This window comes from Carassius carassius, chromosome 22 (assembly GCF_963082965.1).
Source record: "Carassius carassius chromosome 22, fCarCar2.1, whole genome shotgun sequence".
Taxonomy (NCBI): Eukaryota; Metazoa; Chordata; class Actinopteri; order Cypriniformes; family Cyprinidae; genus Carassius; species Carassius carassius.
Genome location: NC_081776.1, coordinates 27,049,427 through 27,074,371, shown reverse-complemented (window position 1 = coordinate 27,074,371; position 24,945 = coordinate 27,049,427). Strand labels below are relative to the sequence as shown.

General features: G+C 39.7%; 1 protein-coding gene across 1 annotated transcript in view; it reads left to right on the top strand.

Moving 5' to 3' along the window:
• LOC132099265 (uncharacterized) overlaps nucleotides 1-24,945 on the top strand; it is a 60,631-nt gene that overhangs the window by 16,752 nt on the left and 18,934 nt on the right. Inside the window, exon 4 of the mRNA XM_059505703.1 lies at nucleotides 1,212-1,258. Coding sequence (XP_059361686.1) covers nucleotides 1,212-1,258 — 47 coding nt within the window. The remainder of the gene's footprint in view (nucleotides 1-1,211; nucleotides 1,259-24,945) is intronic.

Below are 24,945 nucleotides of genomic sequence, written 5' to 3'. Positions count from 1 at the left end.
ACCAACGGTTTATGATTTGAGAAGGTCCTTATAGTTATTGTATCCATAGCTTGTTCAGTTAGCGTGTTTACGAATCTTAATGCTACATCCGTGAACTTGCTGACATCAGAAGAACTTGTTCAGAACATGTCTCTGTCTACGTCATCAAGAGCAGACTGTAGCATGGCTTCAGAGTGGGCGGACCAACGTGTCACTACCCTCTGCCCTGGGGGTTCTTGAACGAGCCTTTCTTTATATTCCGGTGTCCATCCGTAAAACAGAGAAGTTATCAGACAGCGTTACAACAGTGTCCGGGACCAAGGTTGTGAGCCATGTTTAAGACAAACAAAGGATGTTACAGTCCCTTATGTCCCATTGGAAACTTATCCTGGCTCTAAGATCGTCCATCTTATTCTCCAAAAACTGGACATTGGGGAGCAGAATGCTCGGCAGAGGACAGCTGTGTGCTCTTTTTCTCAGTCTGTTGCGAATCCCAGCACGTTTCCCGCAGTGTTTCTTGATTGTTGCCTCAGGTGGTTATTCAGATGGCCATTGTTCATCTCGCTGTTCTGGAGAATCTCAGATGGCCATGATGGGTTGGAGGATAAAGTGTCCTGAAACAGGTTAGTGAAGCGGTGTCCAGTGTCAAAAAGTGTTCCTTTGTCGTAAGTGATCAGTGCAGACGATATGCGTGTAAATAGAGCAAAAGAAAGTACAAAAGTAAATAAAAACACAATCTAAGCGGTGCGACCTGGACGGCATCCGAACTCAGCAGCACCATCCTGGATATTCGTGAAACCTACATCATTACTGATATTATACAGTTCTGGAGGCTCTTCATAATGTAGAGATCAAATGTCTGCTCCACCTACAGTCAGCAGTGGCCCTAGAGTATGCAGTGTTTATTAAGAGGTGAAATTTAGTGCAGTCCCGTATCGGGATACATATCATATAGTGACCTTACTGGTGATACACAGCCCTACTAGCAACCACCTCATGTACTCTAGCAACTGCACCCAACAACCAAGCAACAATGTTGTGTACCTTAGCAAATTTATAGCAACACCCTAGAAACTGCCCTGAACATGTTATAGACCGCAAAGCAATCAAATCACATACCTTAGCAACCACATAGCAACTCCCTAGCAACCACCCTGAATACCTTTTACAGTAACTGCATAGCAACAGCAATTTGTTCCCTGAATGAACGTGACTCTGTGTGTGTTTTCTAGTGTGGATCATGGGGGAGAATCCAGGATTACAGCAGGACTACAGAAATGTATGTCTAAACACACACACACACTCACACACAAACACACTGCACCGCGGGGTCACCTTTCAGAATTGCTACATAATGGGGACCACCCTTTCCTATGATCCTACAGACCTAAAAATATTATGTGCAAAAAACTAAAAAGCCTGTTTGCCTCACTTCAGATTACAAATATTTCTCTACAAAAGTTATACACCTTACACAGTGCTTACTTGTGGGTCATTTCAGGTATTGTGTATATCTGGGGTCCGCCACACACAACCAGTTTATAGTCATTGTGGGGATCGAACTCACACCCATTTTAAAGTTTTTACCCGTTTTGTAAAGTTATTACAAAGTAGTAAACTGATTTCAACACACTTTTTAAAGCAGTTTGTAAAAAGACAATCTACTTTGAATAGAATAGGATCTCCAATCTATAAAAATGTTCCATTATTTATAGACTCAGTAGATGTTCTATTTAATACAAAGTAACAAGAAATAAGTTATCACCGTGGGGGTGGGGCGTTCCCTCTTTCCTTGCTTTTCCTTTGCTTTCACTTTCAAATAGCGGCAATTCAGGGTAAAGCAATTGTTCATTTTTAGTTTCTTTTAATTCTCCCTCTTTTCCTCACTTTTAAATAGTTTAAAAGCGCCATGCGCATTTTACTTTTTTATTTTTGAATTAGCAGCAGTTCAGTGTCAATTGCTTGAATACAACAACAAAATACAACGTCAATGTCAAATAAAATAAATAAATGACACAAAGTTTAAAAAAAGTAAAAATCAGCAAACCATGTGGAACCAATTAAATAAGAAACAGATGTTTAAAAAAACTTACAAAATCACCTTAGATAAATGGCAAAAGTCAACAGAACAGCCGCGTTCAGTTTTTATTTGTAGTGTCTGTTTTTTTACTTAAATTATTTTTATTACTTTTAAAAAATCAAAATGATGTTGGGGGTCGGTGCTGCGGTGGGCAAGTGATGTGCCCGGTGTTGCGGCTTAACACCGGTATCACCGTCAACATCTTCTATCGCGGCAAGCCTAATACAAAGTAACATTTCTTGTAAAAAGCATTCATAAAAACATTTAATAAACATGTAATCTGTAATCTAAACCATGTCTCAAAACTCATTACATTAGTAGGGCATCAAGTCAACAAATAACTAAAACTCTTTCATGCCTAGTGTTAAAAGGAAACACTAGTCTGAGTTTAAAATAAAAATTAATAAACTCTTCATGACATAAATGTTGTATTCTAAACTATTTCTTAAAACTCAGTACCAATAAGTACAACAAACAACTTCAGCACAACTCTTGAATGTCTGTGTAAACATTTAGTTAAGAGAAATAGCCAGTGGTGTCAAAAGTATTGGCATTCATTACTCAAGTAGAAGTATAGATACTAGGGTTTAAAAAGACTTTTGTAGAAGTTGAAGTATCAAATCAAGCTTTTTACTCAAGTAAAAGTGTAAAAGTATTGGTTTAAATAACTACTTAAAGTATAAAAGTAAAAGTAATGTGAGGAAGAAAAAAATGCCATGAAGAACAAAAGCTTAGGCCGTGCCACACGGACCTATTGTGCACTACCCCACCTCCTCAAAAAAACATTTTTCTAAAGGCCATAGGCCATAATGACTATAATGTTATATTAAAATGTTCATGTTGAAAAATTTGGGATGCACTAGGTTACCTGTTTCAGCTGCATATATGCCCATTGAAAATGAACGCACTTTAGTACAATTAAAATACATTAAAGAACTAGAGATATGATGACTAGTTGCCTATAAGTATTGTTATGGTGCAAAAAGTCAAACTTCAGAGGCATGTCATCAATAACCTTTAATGGAATGTAAATGTACATCCAAGCTTAGCTGCAGGAATCAGCGAGGGCAATGGACAAGAACATTGGTGCAGGCTTAGTAACAATTACTCTTGTATGGTTATCTATTTACAATAAACGTTATAGTGCTGTCAAAATGAATGTTTAATCCAAGTGAATAATCAAAAACTAAAAATTACTAAAAATCCTGATACCTTCTTGATTGATAGCTTCCTTTATTCGCTACATATGTCTGCTATGTCCAGTGAGTGTGTGTGTGTGGGGGTTGGGTAACGAGTTACAAAGTTGGTATAGCCTACTTATCACAACATTGTCATTTACGGCGTCAATCGCAAACGATAATTTATTAAAACGTCTCGCTACCGAACTACCTACAGTAGCTTAATTTGTGGAGGAAGAAGAGAAAGCACCCATTTGGTAAATGAACCAATGAGAAATAATAACTTTTATGTAGGGTCTTTAGGCCTTTTCGATACTTTTAAAATGGTACCGGCCCCTAAACGGTGCCTGAACTGATACTTTTAAAAAAAGAACCACAAAAAAAACTATGGATAACATTAAAGAACATTACAAATATTTAAAATAAATCCATAGCTTTCACCTTGGATGCTCTCATTTCCCAAGTTGTGCTTCCCTTACTCTAAGGCTAATACCGGTAAATGTATTTCACAATCTGGGTCATTATTTAATACAAAACCACACATAATGTTACAACTGTATCTCTGTCACTCACTCTGGGCCCGTATTCATAAAGATTCTAAGAATCCTCTCAGAAAAATCTTAATTTAGCTTAAAAACTTTTACGTAGGAGTCTTAGCTTAAGAGCGATTCCGGACCGATCTGAGAGCGACTCTGAGTAAGGAAAAGACAAAAACTTTCATCTTAGTGAGGGGGCGGGGTTGACCCCGTTGCTATGTATGACACAATCTTTTGAAGACTGTGATTGGTTGGTTGTCCAAGCACTTTGAATTTACATTCGTAATTTTTCCTATTTTGACAGTTCTCTCTCTCTCACACACACACACACACACACACACACATTATATATGTGTATATAAATCCTTTTTTTATTTACCATGCTTTTAATTTCCTATAAGGTATTTGATTGGCTTGGAATGATAAAAAATTGTTCCACTCTTTCCAATTACAGTGATTGCTGTCCTATTTAAGTGGTGGTTTGAATGTTGGTTTTAATGTATCAAACATGGAATCAAAACCAAGAAGGTGAGAAAGCCAAACTGGACAGACGATCAGTGTTTACTGTTAGCCCAGTTAGTGGATGAACACAAGGCCAATCTTAAAGGAAAATTCGGCCCGGGTGTCACAGCAAGGGACAAGTAGCAGACATGGGAGCGTATAGCACAAACTATTAACGGTTCATTCCCCCTGCTTGTGCGCACCTATAAGCCTGCTATATTCATAAATGCAGTTTTTTGAGCCTGCAAGGTGGGAATGTCCAGTGGAAACGAAACGAACTGCGACACAATAAGATTTTCTGAAAGTATTGTAATTGTTTGTGTGATCACTCTGCTTACAGAAGGTTGTGACAGACCCAAATCATCACTATTGCATTGTTGCATTTTCCCAGTTGCCAAATATCGTAATGTAGTGATTACTTTCATTTCTGGTGCTATGGCATTTCTGCGCTGTGTCAGAGATGTTAGCACGTCTCTAATAAGATCAGTCACAAACATGATCCCTGCATGATCTAATCTATAGCGTCTTATTAACTCACTGTCATCCATTGTCTGCAACACATTTCTTCTGCCTCTTCGTCTTTCTGCCATTTTCTCCTCTGCTAAAGAAACTATTAAGCCTCTTAAAAGTCCTCTTCTGTGCTCATAACAAGTTTGTCCTTAAGACCTCTTTTAAGGGTTAAGATGCTTTCTGAATTACTTTTTTCTTTACTAGGATTTTTTCTTTAATTTTAAGAGTAAACGCCCACATTTCTAAGAATTTTCTTAGAATTTTGTCACTAGGAGCTACTTTTTGCATTAAGATGTAAAATGGAAATGTAAACTGATATTTTATACTGACACACTACAGCAAAATATATAAATAACTGGCCGAGCACCATTCTTTTAAGTGAAAATACTAACGTGCCTAAGACTTTTGCACAGTAGTGTATGTATAAAGTATGTATGATTAAATGAAGTATATTTAAATAAGTGTAATTAAAGTATATGTTTGTTCATATGTGTTAAGGGTTAGATTGTCGCTGGAGGAAACAACTGTGGTGTGATGAGCGAAAACTTTACAGTAGAGGAGAAACCGACTGGTTCCGTGACCTTTTGTAAACTGTATTTATGACAAAGAACTGCACAGATACGGATATTCTAACAATCTATCGATAAACACATACCTTGTGTCCTCTGATTGTGTTTAAGTGCACTTGCGCTGCTCCGCCACAGTCTGCGGATTGAAGAGTGCACTGAAAGACGAGAGGAGACCGGTCTGACGCCGGTTTCATATGAAATTTAAGGGGACTAACTCTGAGGCGATCGGATACCGGTTCCATACCAAACCCTACTTTTAAGAAATATATTTTTTGATAAACGAACCCAAAACTGTCTATGTCCTGGCTGGAGTGTGATGTGATTTGTGTCATGTGCAGGTGCGATGGATCTCGTACAAACCAATAGGGTGTCGGAATGGTATTTGTTTATACTTCTCATCCAACCACAATCAAATTCACTCCATCCGGATGGCTTGTCCGGATAGGTTTTTTTTTTTTTTTTTTTTGAATGATGACAAACCGGAATGAAAACAAGCCGAAATGAAATAGCAGTAACGAAGCTATTTTTAAAATGTAAGAAGTAGAAAGTACAGATACTTGCGTGAAAATGTAAGGAGTAGAAGTAAAAATTCGGCTGAAAAATAATTACTCAAGTAAAGTATAGATACCCAAAATTTATACTTAAGTAATGTAACAAAGTATTTGTACTTCGTTACTTGACACCTCTGAGTCTGGAGACCAGGTGGATTACACCTCAGCCAGAGACAACCTGAGAAAGGCTATCTTCCAGGCCAAACTCAGACACAAACAGAAGATTTAATAACACTTAAATTTTTCGGACCTCCAGTGTATGTGGCAAGGCATACAAACTATCAAACTACAAAGACTACAAACCACCCAGCACCGTGCCGCCCTCCCTGACGAGCTCACTTTTATGCTCATTTTGATCAAAATAATAAGGTGGTCTCCCTCAAAGCTGAGCATCAACCCAATGAACTCTCACACTCTCCACCTCAGATGTTTACTCCACTCTGCGTAAGGTGAATGCATGGAAGGCAGCTGGCCCTGAAGGAATACCTGGTCGTGCGCTTAAAGCCTGTGCGGGGCAGCTGGCTGAGGTCTTCACAGACATTTTCAATCTGTCCCTGGCCCCCACTAGTTTCAAAACTTCCACCATAGTGTCAGTTCCGAAATACTCCACTGCCTCGGCCCTTAATGACTTCCATCCTTTCGCACTCATCCCTGTTATTGCCAAGTGCTTTGAGAGGCTGGTTGTATCCCATTTAAAATCCTGTCTCTCTGCTACACTAGACCCATTCCAATTTGCCTATCGCCGCAATAGGTCAACAGAGGACGCCATCTTTATGGCACTTCACTCTGCCCTCACCCACCTGCACAGTCAAAATACACATGTGAGAATGCTGTTCATTAATTTCAGTTCTGCATTCAGGGTTTTTCCAGGGTCAGAATTGGTCTTCGGTGGTGGCTGACCGACATGGTCATCCACACACAGCAAAGAGTACCCTAGTACCCACATGATCCGCAAGCCCAATATTGACAATAAATGTTACATTTAAAATAAATACAAAGAAACTAGGGGTGGCACGGTTCAACTTTTTCACGGTTCCGTTTCTTTCACGGTTTTAGAGTCACGGTTTTCGGTACAGTTCGGTATGTGCTATGTGTATGGAAAAACTATACTTTCTAATAAATAAATAAAAAAAAGAATATTCAATCCAACTACAAGCAACAGCACAAATAAATACAATAGAGTAAATATACAAATATACATTTTTTTCTTTTTTTTTGGGCAGGTCTAGCATAAGTTTTTAGGTACAGAAATTGAATAAATTAATCAAATATAAAACAGCATTGCATATTGGACTGTATAAATTAAAGATTGTTCTTTATTAACGTTATACATGCTCTTTAATCAAGAGCAGTAAGTGATTTCTTTGTTGTTGCGGTTCGATTTATATAAAGAGACTTTAAGAGAATGCACTGATACAACAGGCTTAAGTTCAGCCGGCTATGTCTGCTGTAGGATACTTACCAAAATGGGCATTTTGACATTTTTTGTGTGAATTTGTCCATTTAAACACAATAGCTACTTCAGAGAGAGCTTAATATTTGTGCGCGTTCTGAGGTGCGGGTTTGCGCGGAGCGCATGCACAATTCTTCTCACTTCTTCAATAGAAACATATATTAGTTGAACCCAGTTTGTTTTACGTGCTATTTATACCAAACCATATTACAGATGCTTTGTCAAATTTAAATTGAACCGTGGTCCCAGCACGTGCCGAGCCGTGTGGGGTGAACCGTTTTTTTCAACGAACCGTGCCACCCCTAAAAGCAACCGTTTTTTTATCCTATTTATTCATGAAAAAATGATCACTGTCATCCTTTCTTGCCCTCTTTGCAAAAAAAAAAGCTGTGATTTTTTTTCCCATGACTGGCTTTCATAGTTTAGAAAGATAAAATCAATTTTTTGATAGACCTGATAACAGGGCTGGACTGGGACCAAAAATCGGCCCGGGCATTTTTGCCCAGACCGGCCCACTACATGATCATAAACACCACCCATCTTTGCACGCCCTTAATTATATGCATACCAACTCCTATTCATTAAAACCACTAATGCCATGTAATGAGTGAGTATAGGAACGAGTGAGAGTTAACAGATGAAATAAGTCAAAATTTTATATTTATTAATACATTTGAACTATACTCCACAGTGGTGAATCCTAAAACAAGCTATAAGCGGCTCTGGCATAGAAATACCAGTGTTTCTTCCAGGATTTTTGTTAAAACTATGGTGGTGTGTCCTCTGTCCTTCTAGGGGGGTTGGGGGGCATGCCCCCCGTGAGAAAATTTTGTGCATTTTAATGTTAAATTCATTAATCTGGTGCACTTTGAGAGTTCAAAATTAAAAGCTCCAACCCATATTCAGTGTGCAAATTAAACAAAGAAAAATTCAAACCTCTTTTAGTTACAGTGTCTATTTACATTACACCTATACATAATAGTTATAATATTAATCCAATGACAGTAATAGCCATATTTTGTAAAACAAATGCACAAAAAAAATAAAGGAAACTTTCTTAATTAGTTGTACCAATTTCTATACTTGAAAGAGATAAGCACATGATCTTTTATTTTAACGCAAACTGCATCAAGCCTTTATTTTGGCGGAAAACATGGTTTACAAACGCCTCTTATTAAATTTCTAGTGAATTGCGGTAATCGTCAACTATGCAGATGTGGAAATAATCTACACTCATGACATGGCCTAAGTGTTTTGAAAGTAGTTATGCTTACCGCAGGCTCTACACTTTCTCATCTCTCTCCTGATCTTCCGTCCTCACTATCATCATCTGCCACAGGAGCTGATGAAGGTCAGAAAACATATATTTTGACACAGTTTACAGTGTCTGCTTTAAGGGCCTGGTTCTATTGTTTCACGCTATTTATCTGCACATTCTTTGCGTTTCTTCTCCATCTTTTTTACAGATACACACTGACACTGCTGCCGCTCGCTCACTCGTTTAAAGTTGTGATTGGGCCAGCCCAGTGTCAATCAAGAAAAGAGCCAATGGGCCGCTGATCTACGTGTTTCATTGGGCTGGTCTGTCAGAAAAAAAAACTAACACTGACTTTGACCAATGCATTACACCGGCACAAACCCAGCGCCGCCAATTAAGAAAAACAAAACAAAACGAATGGGCCGACGATGTACAAATTTTATGGGCCGTTAAAAAAAATAAATAAATAGTATGAGTATGAGATATATCGGCCCAAAAAGCACGTTGGCCCACCGGGCAAATGCCCGGTATGCCCAATGGCCAGTCCAGCCATGCCTGATAATTATTTTAGTATAATCATATCAATTGAAAACGTAGCATTAAAAGGTGTAATAGTGTTATTTTTAACCATATAAAATTGTATAAAATTAGCAGCTAGCTAGCAACAGCTTGCTTTGTGCTTCGATCTAGTTTCATCTCACTCCAGTCTAACTTTAAACTAAATGGTTTTATAGGTAATTAACTGCACATTGTCTTAGGCGTATACATACTGTGGATTATTAAGGCTAAATTTTACTAAACACTCTTTCTAAATGGGGGTAAGCACACTTACTTTCTCATTTCATTATAAAGAATCGGCTCAAAGGAGTCATTAGGTCGCTAATCGGACTTAAGTGGACGTGTTGTGTGGTAATCCTGGCTGTTAGGACATCGCAAAAGATTTGTCAACACACACACACACACACACACACAAACAAACAAACAAACACTTCATAACTGGATTCTTTGCATTTATTTAAAGTTATGTCAGCTGCATGTGCGGAATGCTTGTCACAAGTTGTAAGAGAAGATAAGGCAACTTTTTTTTGACTGCAATTCACACCTAGCGGTAATTCAGCCAAAAATATTTTCCGAATGCACCACGATAAACATGGATCTGGTCTTCCGACCTTAGGATCAGTTGATTTCTGATGCGAGGAGAGAGCAAAGACAGAACTGAAGACGGAGAGTGTCCGCGCTGGGGAGGGGTGCTGTGCTCGTTCTCTCCGTCACTCCGTCAGTAGCCTGCTTCACTCACAAAACCCAATTACAGATCAAATAAGGCTTTGGCGGGACAAAAAATCATTGTCAATGTAGGAAAAACCCTGGCATTTAATACTGTAATCCCCTTCAAGATGATCTCCAAGCTCAGCCAGATTGGAATCAGCACATCCCTCTACAACTGGATTCTAGTTTTTCTGACCAACAGACCTCAGTCTGTTAATTTAGATTACCTCTCCTCCTCTATCATCACCCTGGACACCGGTGATCCACAGGGCTGCGTACTGAGCCATGTTCTGTATTCCATATTCACCCATGACTGCTTTCCTGTTTATGGCTCCAACAACATAATCAAACTCGCAGATGACTCCACGGTAGTATGTCTGATCAAAGATGATGATGAGTCAGCCTACAGGGATGAGATGCAACACCTGGCTGTGTGGTGTGCCACCAACAATCTGGAACTAAACACCCAGAAGACTAAGGAGATCGTTTGTGGACTTCAGGCAGACTAGGTTTCATGCACGCACACCCATCTACATCAATGGAGCTGTAGTGGAGCGTGTCGAGTTTCAAGTTCCTTGGCATCCACATCTCACCTCACCTGGTCCCTAAACACTAAAATTATAAGGAGATCAAAAAGGTAAAATGCACCTTTACTTCTTATGGAGCCTTAAGAAAGGTCACCTGAGTCCTGGGATCCTTGTTGAATTCTACCGCTGTAATTGCTCCGCATCTGACCGCAAAGCACTCCAGCGGGTGGTGAAAACTTCTCAACAGATCACCGGCACCCAGTTAACTACTATTGAGAACATCTATCACAAGTGCTGCCCGAGGAGGGCAAGGAACATCATCAAGGATGCCTCTCACCCTAACCATGGACTTTTTACCCTCCTTCCATCCGGCAGGTGTTACAGGTACCTATGCTCTCGCACTAGTAGGTTTAGGAAGAGCTTCTTCCCCAAGGCCATGACCCTTCTGAACTCCACACCACCAATCTAACCTGCATTGGTCACAGTACTTTACTCATATTTGGCAGACTGTACATTGTTCAAGCTATTACACTGTAAACTGTCTAACGTTGTTACTGTACAAAGTACAGTAAACTATTTCTATACAAATTTTTTTGCACTACTGATATTTGGCATAGAATACATTAACAATACTATTGTAAACTCAGGTCAGTGTGGAAATCAGGCGCGGACTGGACACCGGGAGAACCGGGACAATTCCCGGTGGCCTGGGAGCCAATTTTGCCCCACTATTTAATATCATTGTTGTATAATTGCCTGACGAATGTAATAAAGCGATCATTTGCGAATCCGCCATTTGATAATTAAATCTCTAATAAATCATGAATTGTTAGTCATGACTCGCGCGCTCTCCGCGCCTCCGCCAAACGGTTTGGATCAGACTCCGAGTAATCAATGCGAGAGAGAGAGAGAGAGAGAGAGAGAGAGAGAGAGAATAAAGTGGACAGCTGGAACAGAGAAGCAGAACTACTGTTCAGGGTTTCAGGTCAGTTTCATCTGTAAAGATGCTTTTTTGTCTTTGTTTTTTTTTTATTTAATCAAGCAGCAGCACGTTGCTCATCAGTCATCACTCAAAATACTATATAAATCATTATTATCTCTTGTAATGTTACAGTAGTAATTTAGCTGAAAAAAAAATCAGATTTTTTTTATAGATGGGAACAACACTTACATTTCATCGAAGAATGGTGAGTATAGCAGGAACAACTGTGACCCACCGAGTAAACAACTGAATCAACAGATCAATGCCGTGTGAGTAAACAACTGTAAAATTCCCCTGTGTCTGACTTCTGACAGACACTGTCACTCTGAGAGGCTCTTTTTACACCCAATCATGTTGCCAATTGACCTAATAAATTCCAAATTGGCCCTCCAGCTGTTCCTTGTATGTACATTTAATTTTTCCGGCCTCTTATTGCTACCTGTTACGGTAGTTTTGCTTCTCTGCTCCAGCTGTGCGCTTCCACAGTCCACTCTATTCTCTCTCTCTCTCTCTTTCTCTCTCGCATTTTTTACTCTGATCCAAACAGTTTGGTGGAGGCGCGGAGAGCGTGCGAGCCATGACTAACCGATTAATGATTTATTAGAGACTTTATTATGGAATGGCGGATTCGGAAATAATCGCTTCAGTACATTCGTCAGGCAATTATACAATAATGATATTAAAATATCTGCTTGTGGGCAGAGCGCCAACATATAGAGACATTGTGCTAAAGACATCCTGAGTTTAAATTCCGGCTCCAGGACCTTTCCTGATCCAGCTCCCCTCTCTCTCGCTCCCATTTTACTTCCTGTCAGATCTACACGGTCCTATTTAAATAAAGACAAAAACTTCAAAAATACACCTTAAGGAAACAAACAGTTCACCCATTTGGAAATCACCACTTTATGTCAAGTCAAAATCAATCTTAAATGGCTTGAAAAACATGATCTGTGGGGGTTTTAAGTGAGTAATCAACTGAAAGTACATCTTCATGTCTGTGACCAGTGTTTACTGAGCTTTGATGGCTGATGAATGAAATAAAGTCACAAATAAAACTTATTTTTAAATTGATGAGACGTATTACGGCTGAGCAATATGGCCTAAAAATGTATCATGCTAAAATTGTTTATTTCAGTCGATATCGATAATTATCACAGTAATTTTCAAATCTTTATTTCTTTCAAATTTAAATGTGGATTTTTGCTCCTAAGTGAAAGTTGTAGAAACCAGACTGTTAACTGTGGTTTTAAAATCTTTAATAGTCTCGCATAGCCAGACCTTCAAACTGAAGGTCTGGAATCTATGGAAGCTTTCATTTGCCAAGGCGCGCCCATGAGGCCGTTTGACCGACATGTCCAACAACTAATCATAGTTCGTTTCGTTCATTGTCACGTTTCGAGGTGTGGAAATGTCACCACAATAACAGACCGGTGTGTAAAACTATCAGATATATTTTAAAGATTCATAACTTTAAATATTTCACATACTTTTGGAAATCCAGCATTTAGATTAGATTAGATTAGATTAGATTAGATTAGATTAGATTAAACTTGTCACTTAAAATTGTCACTGCAAATGTAAGGGACAAGGCAACGAAATGCAGTTAGCATCTAACCAGAAGTGCAATAAGCAGTAAGTACAGAATATACAAGGTCTACAATATGTACAATGACTATACAGATAAGTATTATGGACATAATTTACAGAATTTAAATACTATTAGCATGATATACAGAGGGCAAGAGGTTAAACAGTCTGTGGTCAGGGTGAGAGGAGTCCTTGAGAATGCTGCAAGCTCGACGTAGACAGCGTTTCCTCTGGATGTCCTCAAGAGCAGGAAGTGGTGTCCCTGTGATGCGTTGAGCAGTTTTCACCACACTCTGCAGTGCTTTGCGGTCAGCCACTGAGCAGTTCCCATACCAGACTGTGATGCAACTGGTCAGGATGCTCTCGATCGCACACCGGTAGAAGTTCACCACTATGGCTGAAGACAGTTGGTTCTTCTTCTGTGTCCTGAGGAAGAAGAGGCACTGGTGAGCCTTCTTGACCAGGCTGGAAGTATTTGTGGTCCAGGACAGGTCCTCCAAGATGGTGGTTCCCAGGAACTTGAAGCTGGAGACACGTTCAACAACCATCCTGTTAATGTGGATGGGGTCATGCGTGCCTCCTTTCTTCTTCCTGAAGTCCACAATGAGCTCCTTTGTCTTACTGGTGTTAAGGAGCAGGTTATTGTCAGCGCACCATGTGGCCAGGTGCTGTACCTCTTCCATGTAGGCAGTCTCATCATTGTCACTGATGAAGCCAATCACCGTGGTCTCGTCTGTAAACTTAATGATGGAGTTGGATCCATGCATAAGCTTCCAATCGTGGGAGTAAAGGAATGGGCTCAGCACACAGCCCTGTGGTACGCTGGTGCTGAGTGTGATGGTTTTTGGAGCGGGTGTGGCCTGACCTAACATGCTGAGGCCTGTTGGTCAGAAAGTCCATAATCCAGTTGCAGAGGGAGGGGTTAATGTCCAGGTCTCCAAGTTTTGTGGTCAGCTTGGAGGGAATGACGGTGTTACAAGACTGAACCGAACTCCAGAAAAACCCGCAGTAACCCCCAAAATGGTGCTCTTCGCACATGTGCAGAAGATAAAACATAACTTAACAATCTCCCCACTTTTCTCTACCTTTTTTATGCAAAACTAATAAACAGAGAATTAGTTTGAATGACTAAACATTGACAAAACATAAGAAAATCATTGTTAAATCATTTCAGTCTTTAATTTGGCAAACACCTGTGCTGAGAGCGTTCCAAAGGCCAAGTGCAGATGCTCCCTTTTTTTGTTAAGCAGTTAGCTAGCTGCTCTTTGGTGGCTAACCACAAGATCTGCTGAACAGTTCCAGAGTGTATAAGCTCCTTCATACTGCTGATTTCTAGGCGCAGTCTCTTTCGGTGATAGATTTTGTAGATTTGAGAGCATCGAGAAGGGAATGATTGTCTGTTATGCACACAATGGGCAAGTTGTTGCATGAGCAGTCACCAGTGGTATTCTCAGAGTAGAGTGTAGCGAGGAAAACTGCACTGTAAATTCCATCTGCAAGTGCCAAAGTCTCTCCTGCTAAGGTACTCCATACAAATCTCCTGATGTGTTTACACTGCCAGGATATAGGTGAGAATTTTTTATTTTCTCCCATAAGAATGATGAAATGTCCACCCTGTGTCCCACCATCTGGAAGGTTTCCCATTAAGGAATCACTGTACACCACAAATTTAATAGAACATCCCAAGGTTGAAGGAATGAGACGCTGCGTCGAACGCTTTGGGGATCGCCTTTGGCGAGACCGACTCTGAATATCGTGTGCAATCTGTCCAATGGAAGGGCGTGACGACACGGACGGGGTGACGTGAACTAGGGCTACATTCATAAAAATGGGACGTTTATCTTCAGGAACTCAAGCTGTGTTGAACGCTTTGGGGAACGATGTGCCCTTGTTGCCAGATTTCCAGGAGAGGTGGTTCTCTGAACTGGAGAAAGTTCAGCGTTTAGTATCAAACACATCTCCCCCATGTGTGCGAGAACGACATCGACACGGGCGGCAAGGCTCCGTTTGTACTCGGAGGGGCTGCTCCCACCCAGCAGTCCCTCCAGTACATCTAACTTCACAAGTTAAATATATATCATTATATTCCTCAGAATTTAATGCAAACAACCAATCAGACAAGTAAACACGGTCTGGATTGTGATACAATACACATTGAAGTGATATATTTAACTTCTCTAAGTTAGATAACGGTCATTATATTCCTCAGAATCTAATGCAATCCAACAATCAGACAATTAATACACGCGTTTCCTCGGCAGCATGCGAATAGCTTAATCACACAAACAATATTAATCCCCTCACAGATTAAATAGCTGCCGCACCGAGTTCACAGTCAGAGAAGGAAGGAGCGCAGGCTTCCGAGCCTCGAGAGTGAGCTCTAGATCTAGGGAACACAGGTGGAGATAGGAAGAACCATCTCCAACCCATTCGCCAGAAATACGAACAAGCACACTGCTCATTAATGCTGTCTGTATAAAGTTTAGGCATAATATTGTTTGTTGTATACTGGTGCTTATGCAACTTTATGTTTGTGCAACTGCAAGCTTGCCGACGCCCTCCGTGTCAATCTCCTCAGAGAAAGAAAGAAAGGCAGAGCGTCGAGCCCAAAGAAGAAGAACCGAAGCTCCGTCTTCCGAACTCAGAAATCGGGCAGATCTGATGGGTAAGGTAGGAGATAAGCATGTGCCCGTCTCCCGCGAAAGCGGAACCGGTATTGCGAGGAACGCTGGTGAAGGCCCACTTCTCGAAGACAGCCCAGGGATCGAAGCGTCCGCATGTGAGACCATACACAGCACGATTTGATCCCGGGCAGACCACGCACAGACTGTGTGTATCCCTTCCTCTGATGATTAGCTTTGAGAGCAGGGAGGCACACACAATCTGAAACACGGTCCAACCTTCAGATGGCTAGTCTTAGCTTTGCTCTTTGACATACTATAGCTACTTAAAGGAGCTAATATTGACAAACGACAATATTTAAGACTGACAAGACAGAATGACATGCACACACAGAGTGCTTGCTGAAAGATGCAAAGCTGAAGCCAGCTGCGTGGCACATGCTTTTATAGCTTCCTGATAGCTACGCCACCCCGTACGTGACGTCACGCCCTTCCATTGGACAGATTGCACACGATATTCAGAGTCAGTCTCGCCAAAGGCATTCCCCAAAGCATCTGACGCAGCTCAAGTTCCTGAAGAGGAACTGTCTTTCCCTAGGTAGTGGAACATCAAGGTGACCTCTTCTTATTTTAGTTTTTTGTTGAGTTTATTTGCACAATGCAGGGTCTGAACAGTAGCATGTTTTGTTTTAGATGCCAAGATGGATATGTCACACATTATGTCAGGTCTGCTTTGCCTGGCAACCCATAATATTTTTCCAAGCGAAACTACCAAGATAAAAGGAGGAAGTAAATCAACAATAACATTATGATATAACATTGTGACAAAACATTTACAGTGAGTTAATTTCAAAACGTAGGATAGTCTTAGGCTACAGTCTACTCATCAAAAATTTTAAGAAGACCTTTACACAAAGGATCATATGCATGCTATTGTTATTAAACAGTAAATACATGTGAAAGTGACTAAAGTGACGTGACTTTACACAAAGGATCATATGCATGCTATTGTTATTAAACAGTAAATAAATATAAAAGTGGAAGTGAAAGTGAAAATGAAAATGACGTGACATACAGCCAAGTATGGTGACCCATACTCAGAATTCATGCTCTGCTTTTAACCCATCCAAAGTGCACACAAACACACACACAGCAGTGAACACACACACACACATCGTGAACACACACCTGGAGCAGTGGGCAGCCATTTTGAGCAGTTGGGGGTTCATTCTGGTTCATTCTTGGTTTAACAAAAATCTTCAGGTTCTATGTGCAGAGCGAAATGAGAACGGTCCAGTATTTAGCAATAATTATTATTAACTATGTTATTATTCTTGATTTTTTCAAACTACTAACACTTTGCATTTTTTAATGGTTGATAACTTGTGGTGAAAGCGCCACTCAGCGGTCAAAAGCTGCAAATGCACTTTACAGACGCCACAGCGGCGGTACCCGCGGTGGGAGAAAGGGCGTTTTGGATGTCTACCTACTGTAGATGACTGTCATCTCTCAAGTTCACACAATGTACTGAAGATGTCAGTTCAAGGTTAACAGGATGTTTAAACATTGTTGCTTTGTCGTTTGCAATGTCCAGAACTGCACTTGCTCTTTTCAATGAACCCTTGCTTAAGAGCATTGGTATATATCTGCAGGAACAACTTCTGTCTCTATTTTGCACCTGGCATGTCCTATTTTAACTGGAATGGTGACTTTCCTTGTGGAGTGAACAACTTTACCATCACCAAATCTAAAAGGTCTTGAACTTTGTTTGTCATCTATTTTCAGTAACTCACTCTCTGGCAGCCCACTTGTGTAATCAGGACCACTGCTGGCCGAATGGGTGCCCTAAGCAGGATTGTATTGTTGTGCCCCCCTTCCTCAAATATGGTGATGGAAAAAAAAACACCTACTATAGGGGTGAAAAAAAAAACTTTAATCAAATAATAATGTAAATGAATAAATTGTATTATTAGGACTCAAGCCCGAAGGGGCGAAGAGCCCTATTGTTCCCCTAAGGATTATTCTTGTTAGGGCCCGAGCACTTACAGTGCGAGGACCCTATTGGAATTGCTCCGTTTACTCTTCTTCTTCTTCTTCTTCTTCTCCGTAATGAAGCGCATTTTTGAGGGCCTAAACATGCTCCGAAACTCACGAAACTTTGCACACGCATCAGGACCGGCGAAAATTTACATCTGATATAGGTTTCAGAAGTGGGTGTGGCAAAATGGCTCGATAGCGCCACCTGGTAAATTTCAACGGAGTGTCCCTCGAGCTAAGTTTCGTACTTTGACGAACTCCTCCTACAGTTTTAATCGGATTATCTTCAAATTTGGTGAGGGTCATCATAAGACCTTTGTGACGTTAAATTGCGAAGCTTTTGAGTTTTCGTCAAGGGGTGTGTCCCTGGCGGCCTGACAAAATTAGATTTTTCGCCGTGAAACAGGAAGTTGCTGTAACTCAGGCAAGCAATGTCCGATCTTCCCCAAACTTCACACGTGTGATGGGTGTTCTGTCCTGAACAAACACCCATGACCAAATTCAGTTATAGTCATAGCGCCACCTGCTGGTAACAGGAAGTGAGATGGTTAACACAGTTATGGACTACTTGCAAAATAATAAAAGGCATCAACAAGGGTTAAATAGGCTGGCAAAATTTTATAAACATACTAATACATGCTAGCAACATTTAGCTAAGTGTTAAAGCATTCTACTAAGGCAGTGAAAAAGGAAGTTGCTGTAACTAAGGCAAGCAATGTCCGATCTTCCCCAAACTTCACACGAGTGATAGGTGTTCTGTCCTGAACAAACACCCATGGCCAAATTCAGTTATAGTCATAGCGCCACCTGCTGGTAACAGGAAGTGACAAGGTTAACACTGTTATGGACTCCTAGGAACATATTAAAAAGCATCAACAAGTGTTAAATAGGCTGGCAACATGCTAGATACATACTAATACATCTTAACAACACTTAGCTAAGGGTAAAAGCATGCTACTAATGTAGTGAAAAGGAAGTTGCTGTAACTCAGGCAAGCAATGTCCGATCTTCCCCAAACTTCACACGTGTGATAGGTGTTTTGTTCTGAACAAACACCCATGACCAAATTCAGTTATAGTCATAGTGCCACCTGCTGGTAACAGGAAGTGACAAGGTTAACGCTGTTATGGACTCCTAGGAACAAATTAAAATGTGTCAAAAAGGGTTAAATATGCTGGCAACCTTCTAGAAGCATACCAAAACATGCTAGCAACACTTAGCTAAGTGCTAAAGCATGCTACTAATGCAGTGAAAAAGGAAGATGCTGTAACTCAGGCAAGCCCCAAACTTCACACGTTTGACAAGGGTCCTGTCATAAATAAATCAACATGCCCATATTCGGTTATAGTAATAGCGCCACCTGCTGGCAACAGGAAGTGTCATTTTTAACACTTTTATGCACTATTTGCAACACAGTAAAATATGCCATTGTGTGCTAATCATGCTAGAAATATTTTCAAACATTCTAGCAACACTTAGTATGTGCAAAACGATGCTATTAATACTACAAAACAGGAAGTTGTTGTAACTCATGCATACAATTCCCCATCTTACCCAAACATCACATGTTTTATAAGAGTACTGGCCTGAACACAACTAAAGGCCAATATTCAATTCTAAGTATAGCGCTGCCTGCTGGCAACAGGAAATGAATTATTTTATATTAACTTAAACATGACTTGTCTGATCTGCCCGAAACTTTGCATGTTTGGTAAGAGTCCTGGCCTGAAGAAATTTACATGTCAATATTCTGTCATAATCATAGCGCCACCTGTTGGCAGCAGGAAATGTGGCACAAATATTTACTATTTTATAAGCATATGGCCCAACGTTCACTGTTCCTCCTACGGGCACCGGGTGGTGGTCAGCCCGAGTGCGAGGGCCCTTTCATCGCTGCTTGCAGCTTTAATTAGGGCCCGACCACTGCAGTGCGAGGACCCTCTTGGAATTGCTCCGTTTATTATTATTATCATTATTATTATTATTATTATTATTATTATTCTTTTCTAAGATGAATCGCATTTTTGAGAGCCTAAACATGCTCGAAAAGTCATGAAACTTTGCACACACCTCAGAACTGGCGAAAATTTACGTCTGATATGGGTTTCAGAAGTGGGTGTGGCAAAATGGCTCGACAGCGCCACCTATACACGTTCAACGGTGTGCGCCACGAGCTACGTTTCACGTACATGTATGAAAATTGGTATACACATGTATCTCTCCAATACCTACAAAAAAGTCTCTTGGAGCAAAATCCGAAACCCAACAGGAAGTCAGTTATTTTTAATTTTATGAGCAAATTTTGTGTCATTTTTGTCATTTCCATGCGTTGTATTTTAACTCCTCCTCCTAGAGATTAATTCAGATTAACACCAAAGTTGGTATGCCTAATCTAAAGGCCTTTGCGATGTTAAATTGCGAAGGACTTGAGGTTTCGTTAAAGGGCGTGTCCATGGTGGCCTGACAAATTTCGATGTTTCGCCATGAAAAAGGAAGTTGCTGTAACTCAGACATACAATGTCCAATCTGCCCCAAACTTCACATGTTGGATAAGATTTTTGACCTGAACAGATCTACATGCCATAGCGCATATAGTCATATAGCGCCACCTATTGGCAACAGGAAGTGAAATATTTTACACTGCGACAAACTACTCCTAGAAGTTTTATGACATCAATGTTATTTTTGTGGTCAGTCTAATCTAAAGACCTGTGTGATGTTTAGTTGTGAAGATCTTGAGTTTTCGTTAAAAGGCGTGTCCATGGCGCCGTGACGAAGTTTGATGTGTCGCCATGGGAATAAAAGATGTTATAACTCAGGCATAAAATGTCCGATCTTGCCCAAACTTCACATGTGTGATAAGGGTCCTGGCCTGAACAGATCTGAAGGTCAATATTCCATTGAGTGTGGCAAAATGGCTCGATAGCGCCACCTATACACTTTCAACTGAGTGCATATACACTTTCAATGGAGTGCGCCTCAAGCTATGTTTCACGTACATGTACAAAAATCGGTACACACATGTAACACACCAATATCTACGAAAAAGTCTCTTGGTACGAAATCCGAATCCAAACAGGAAGTCAGTTATTTAGAATGTTCTCTGCAAAATTGGTGTTGTTTTTGGCATTTTCAGGGGTTGTACTTTAACGAACTCCTCCTAGAGATTTATTCAGATCAGCATCAAACTTGGTCAGTTAAATCTAAAGGCCTTTGCCATGTTAAATTGGGAAGATCTTGAGATTTCGTTAAAGGGAGTGTCCATGGCGGCCTGACAAATTTCGATGTTTCGCCATGAAAAAGGAAGTTGCTGTAACTCAGACATACAATGTCCAATCTGCCCCAAACTTTGCATGTTAGATAAGACTTCTGCCCTTAACAGATCTACATGCCCATATTCAATTATATTCATAGCGCCACCTGCTGGCAACAGGAAGTGACATATTTTACGCTGAGACAAACTACTCCTAGAGATTTTTTGACATTAATGTATTTTTGTGGTCAGTCTAATCTAAAGGCCTGTGTAATTTCAATTGTGGCAATCTTGAGTTTTTGTTAAAGAGCGTGTCCATGGCAAAAATGACAAAATTTGATGTCTCGCCACAGCAAGAGAAGTTGTTGTAACTCAGGCATAAAATGTTTGATCTTCCCCAAACTTTACATGTTCGATAAGAGTGCAGCCCTGAACACATCTGAAGGCCAATATTCCATTATAATGATAGCGCCACCTGCTGGCAACAGGAAGATTGGAACATATATGGAATAAACATTGATATATTCTACTTATATTTATGAGTGTAAACGCATATTTCTCACTGTTCACCTATTTACTAAAGCCACTCGCTGCCGGTGAGCCCGGGTGCGAGGGCCCGTTCATCGCTGCTTGCAGCTTTAATTATTATTATTATTTTTTTTTATTAAACCTTCCGGGGGTTTTGGGGGGCCTTAACATGCTCAAAAACTCTTGAAAATTGGCACACACATTGGAACCTGCGGCCATCAGGACGTCGCAGAGACTGGGACCCGGGCGTGGCACAGGGGCTCTACAGCGCCCCATGGAACACAGTCAGAAATATTGAACCATAGCTCACACACACTTGCATATATTTATATGAAACTCTGTACACTTATAGATCTCATTGAGCTGAACAACTTTCGCGCTCTATATCATAGGCTCCGCCCAACAGGAAGTGTTTAAAAAAAGCATTCTCTGGAATTTGATATACTTGTCATAGGTTTTTTACTTGATTGCCACCAAACTCGGTCAACATGATCTCAAGACATTGGGGATGAAAAATTGCGAGGGGATTTTTGATATCTCGAACGGTTTGCACGTGGCGCGGCATTGAAATTTGGGCAAAAAATGAGAAACAGGAAATGCCTAATAACATCCACATACATTGCCTGAGTTTGATCAAACTTCATCGATTTGTTCGATGTATGATACCGATCGTATATATGTGACTATTAAGAGTCAACATTATAGCGCCACCAACTGGCAGCAGGAATTGAGTCATTTTCAAAATGCTTTGAATTCAGCATCTTAATTTTAAATCGCTTTGCTTCAAACTTTATCAGAATAATGACAAAACATGGCCGATGTAAATCTGTTGTGGGGATATTGATATCTTATATATTGTTGCCATGGCAACGTGTCGAACTTGAAAATTCTGTTATGGTGATTTTGAGGCAGATAACCTCAGATTTACATGAAACTCAAAACACATATCAGTATTATTGATAGCTAGACATTGGAAAAAGCTTTTAAAAGGGCGTGGAAAAGGCACTCTATAGCGCCACCTTTTGTCAAAAGTGGGGGGGGGGTCAGTTTTAGCTGCAGACACCAAACTCGGTACGTAAATTGTTCTTATCAAGACGGACAACTTTCTAATTCACAGTCATCAGCTACGACCAACAGGAAGTTGGCTATTTTGACTTGAATATGGATTTTTGGGAAAATTCTGCTGTGAATTAATGCATACTGCTCAGAGGAGAAGTACACTTGACACACCAAACTTTGTCTACATGTTGAAAAAACATTGAGGAACTTAAATTGTGAATGGGTTTTGCCGTGGTGATTTTTTGAAATGACCGTAAAAAGGGAATCATTAATTGTATTGTATTTTTAAATTGCAGCTTCCAAACACGTCAAAGAATTTTTTCATACAGATGAAAAAGTCATTCTGAGGAAATATGTATAGTTTCATGACTTTACAACACTGTATGGATAACAGAAAATTAAAAAACTGTCAGACATCTCATCTCACTCTGTCCCTCTGTTTGAGTATATGTGCTTAGACTTCCATTGACTGAGAGAAATAGCGCCCCATTAAGGTGCAATTCCCGGACTTTTAGTTTCACTTTTAATCGGTTAAAATACAAATAAATACTTAGATTTAATTCACACTGACAAGCTAAACCAACATATATGATTATTACCGGGTCAGGGCTCATTAATAATTTATGTGTGGTCAGTGATACGTGAGAAATACGAGAGATGAATCACCGCTCTGAGCAAGAGCGTGTGGAATGATGAGCTCAGAAAAAAACTAGTTTATTCTTCTTTTATAGCTTTTAAAAATAAAATATTAAAGCGATATCACACAATTCACCAATTAGAACACACCAAGAGCTATGAATTCATATGTTTTTTAACTGTTTGTGTAATAATGAAATATTTGCGGCTGCCTATCTGAAATCACCGCTCCGATCAGCGCGTACAGTGTCGAGCTCGAAACAAACGAATTTATTCTTGTTTAAGAGATTTTTTAAATAAAATATTACCACAAATGCCCACAATACACCCATTATAACACAACAAAAGCTAAATGCAGGTGTTTGTGACCCGTTTAAGTGTGAAAGACTATTTTAAAGCGCAACGGGCAGAATAACATGTCTCTCGAGCTGCAGGATTCTGCCTTTCGTCGTACGTTTCTGACAGTTTTAAGGATTTTTTAAAATCCTAAAAAACCTTATTTGTGCTGCAAATAATAATATCAAACTAATTTTATACTGACCTATGACATCCAGTGACATGATATTTATTTGAATTTACATAATCTCATGGATGTAACAGTAAATCTGTTCAGCTCACAGATGAAGACTAAGCTGTAATGCAAGCAGAACTTTCACAAATGCTTATAGGTCAATAAAATCATTACAAAACAGTTATAAATCATTTAAGGATTTGATAACACTGTAAAATAATGTATAATTTGTTAACATTAGTAAATGCATTGGTAACACTTTATAATAACTGCACTCATTAGTAAATAGTCAGTTTATGCTTTATAAAGCCTTGTCTTAACATTAATAGTCAATACTAATCAGTTTATAAATACAGCTATAAATAGCTTGTTCTTGGTTTATAAGCACATTTATTACAAAGGAAAATAAAGGGTCAGTTATCTTCCTAAGAAAAATTAAAATAAACAAACAACAACACAGATTGATACAGAACTCGGAAATATTTATTTCAATATGCAATAAAAGTAAAATGTACACTTGAATTATATATATATATATATATATATATATATATATATATATATATATACAGTGTTGGGGAGTAACTAGTTACATGTAACGGCGTTACGTAATTTAATTACAAAATTATTGTAACTGTAATTAGTTACAGTTACTAAGAAAAAATGAGTAATTAAATTACAGTTACTTATGAAATTTTTTACGATTACAAAGGGGATTACATTTGAATATTTACACACATCCACATACAGATTTAACTGATTTCTTTCCCAAATTGCACTGACTATTCTGAGACATACCGCCCTAATAATTTCCGGGATGCGGAAATACAGTCTGGTTCATAGAATCCAATCATAAAAACGGAATGCCTAACGCGGACGGAATATGCCACATTTTGGATGACTAAATCAAAAGTAGGTCAGTACACTTGAATCAAAACATGACATCGACTAGTGTCTGTGAATATAAAGCCCCAAAAATGCAATATATGACTTGCACATTCTGCGTGTCTGTGGAAATCAGGCGCGGACTGGACACCGGGAGAACCGGGACAATTCCCGGTGGCCTGGGAGCCAATTTTGCCCCACTATTTAATATCATTGTTGTATAATTGCCTGACGAATGTAATAAAGCGATCATTTGCGAATCCGCCATTTGATAATTAAATCTCTAATAAATCATGAATTGTTAGTCATGACTCGCGCGCTCTCCGCGCCTCCGCCAAACGGTTTGGATCAGACTCCGAGTAATCAATGCGAGAGAGAGAGAGAGAGAGAGAGAGAGAGAGAATAAAGTGGACAGCTGGAACAGAGAAGCAGAACTAC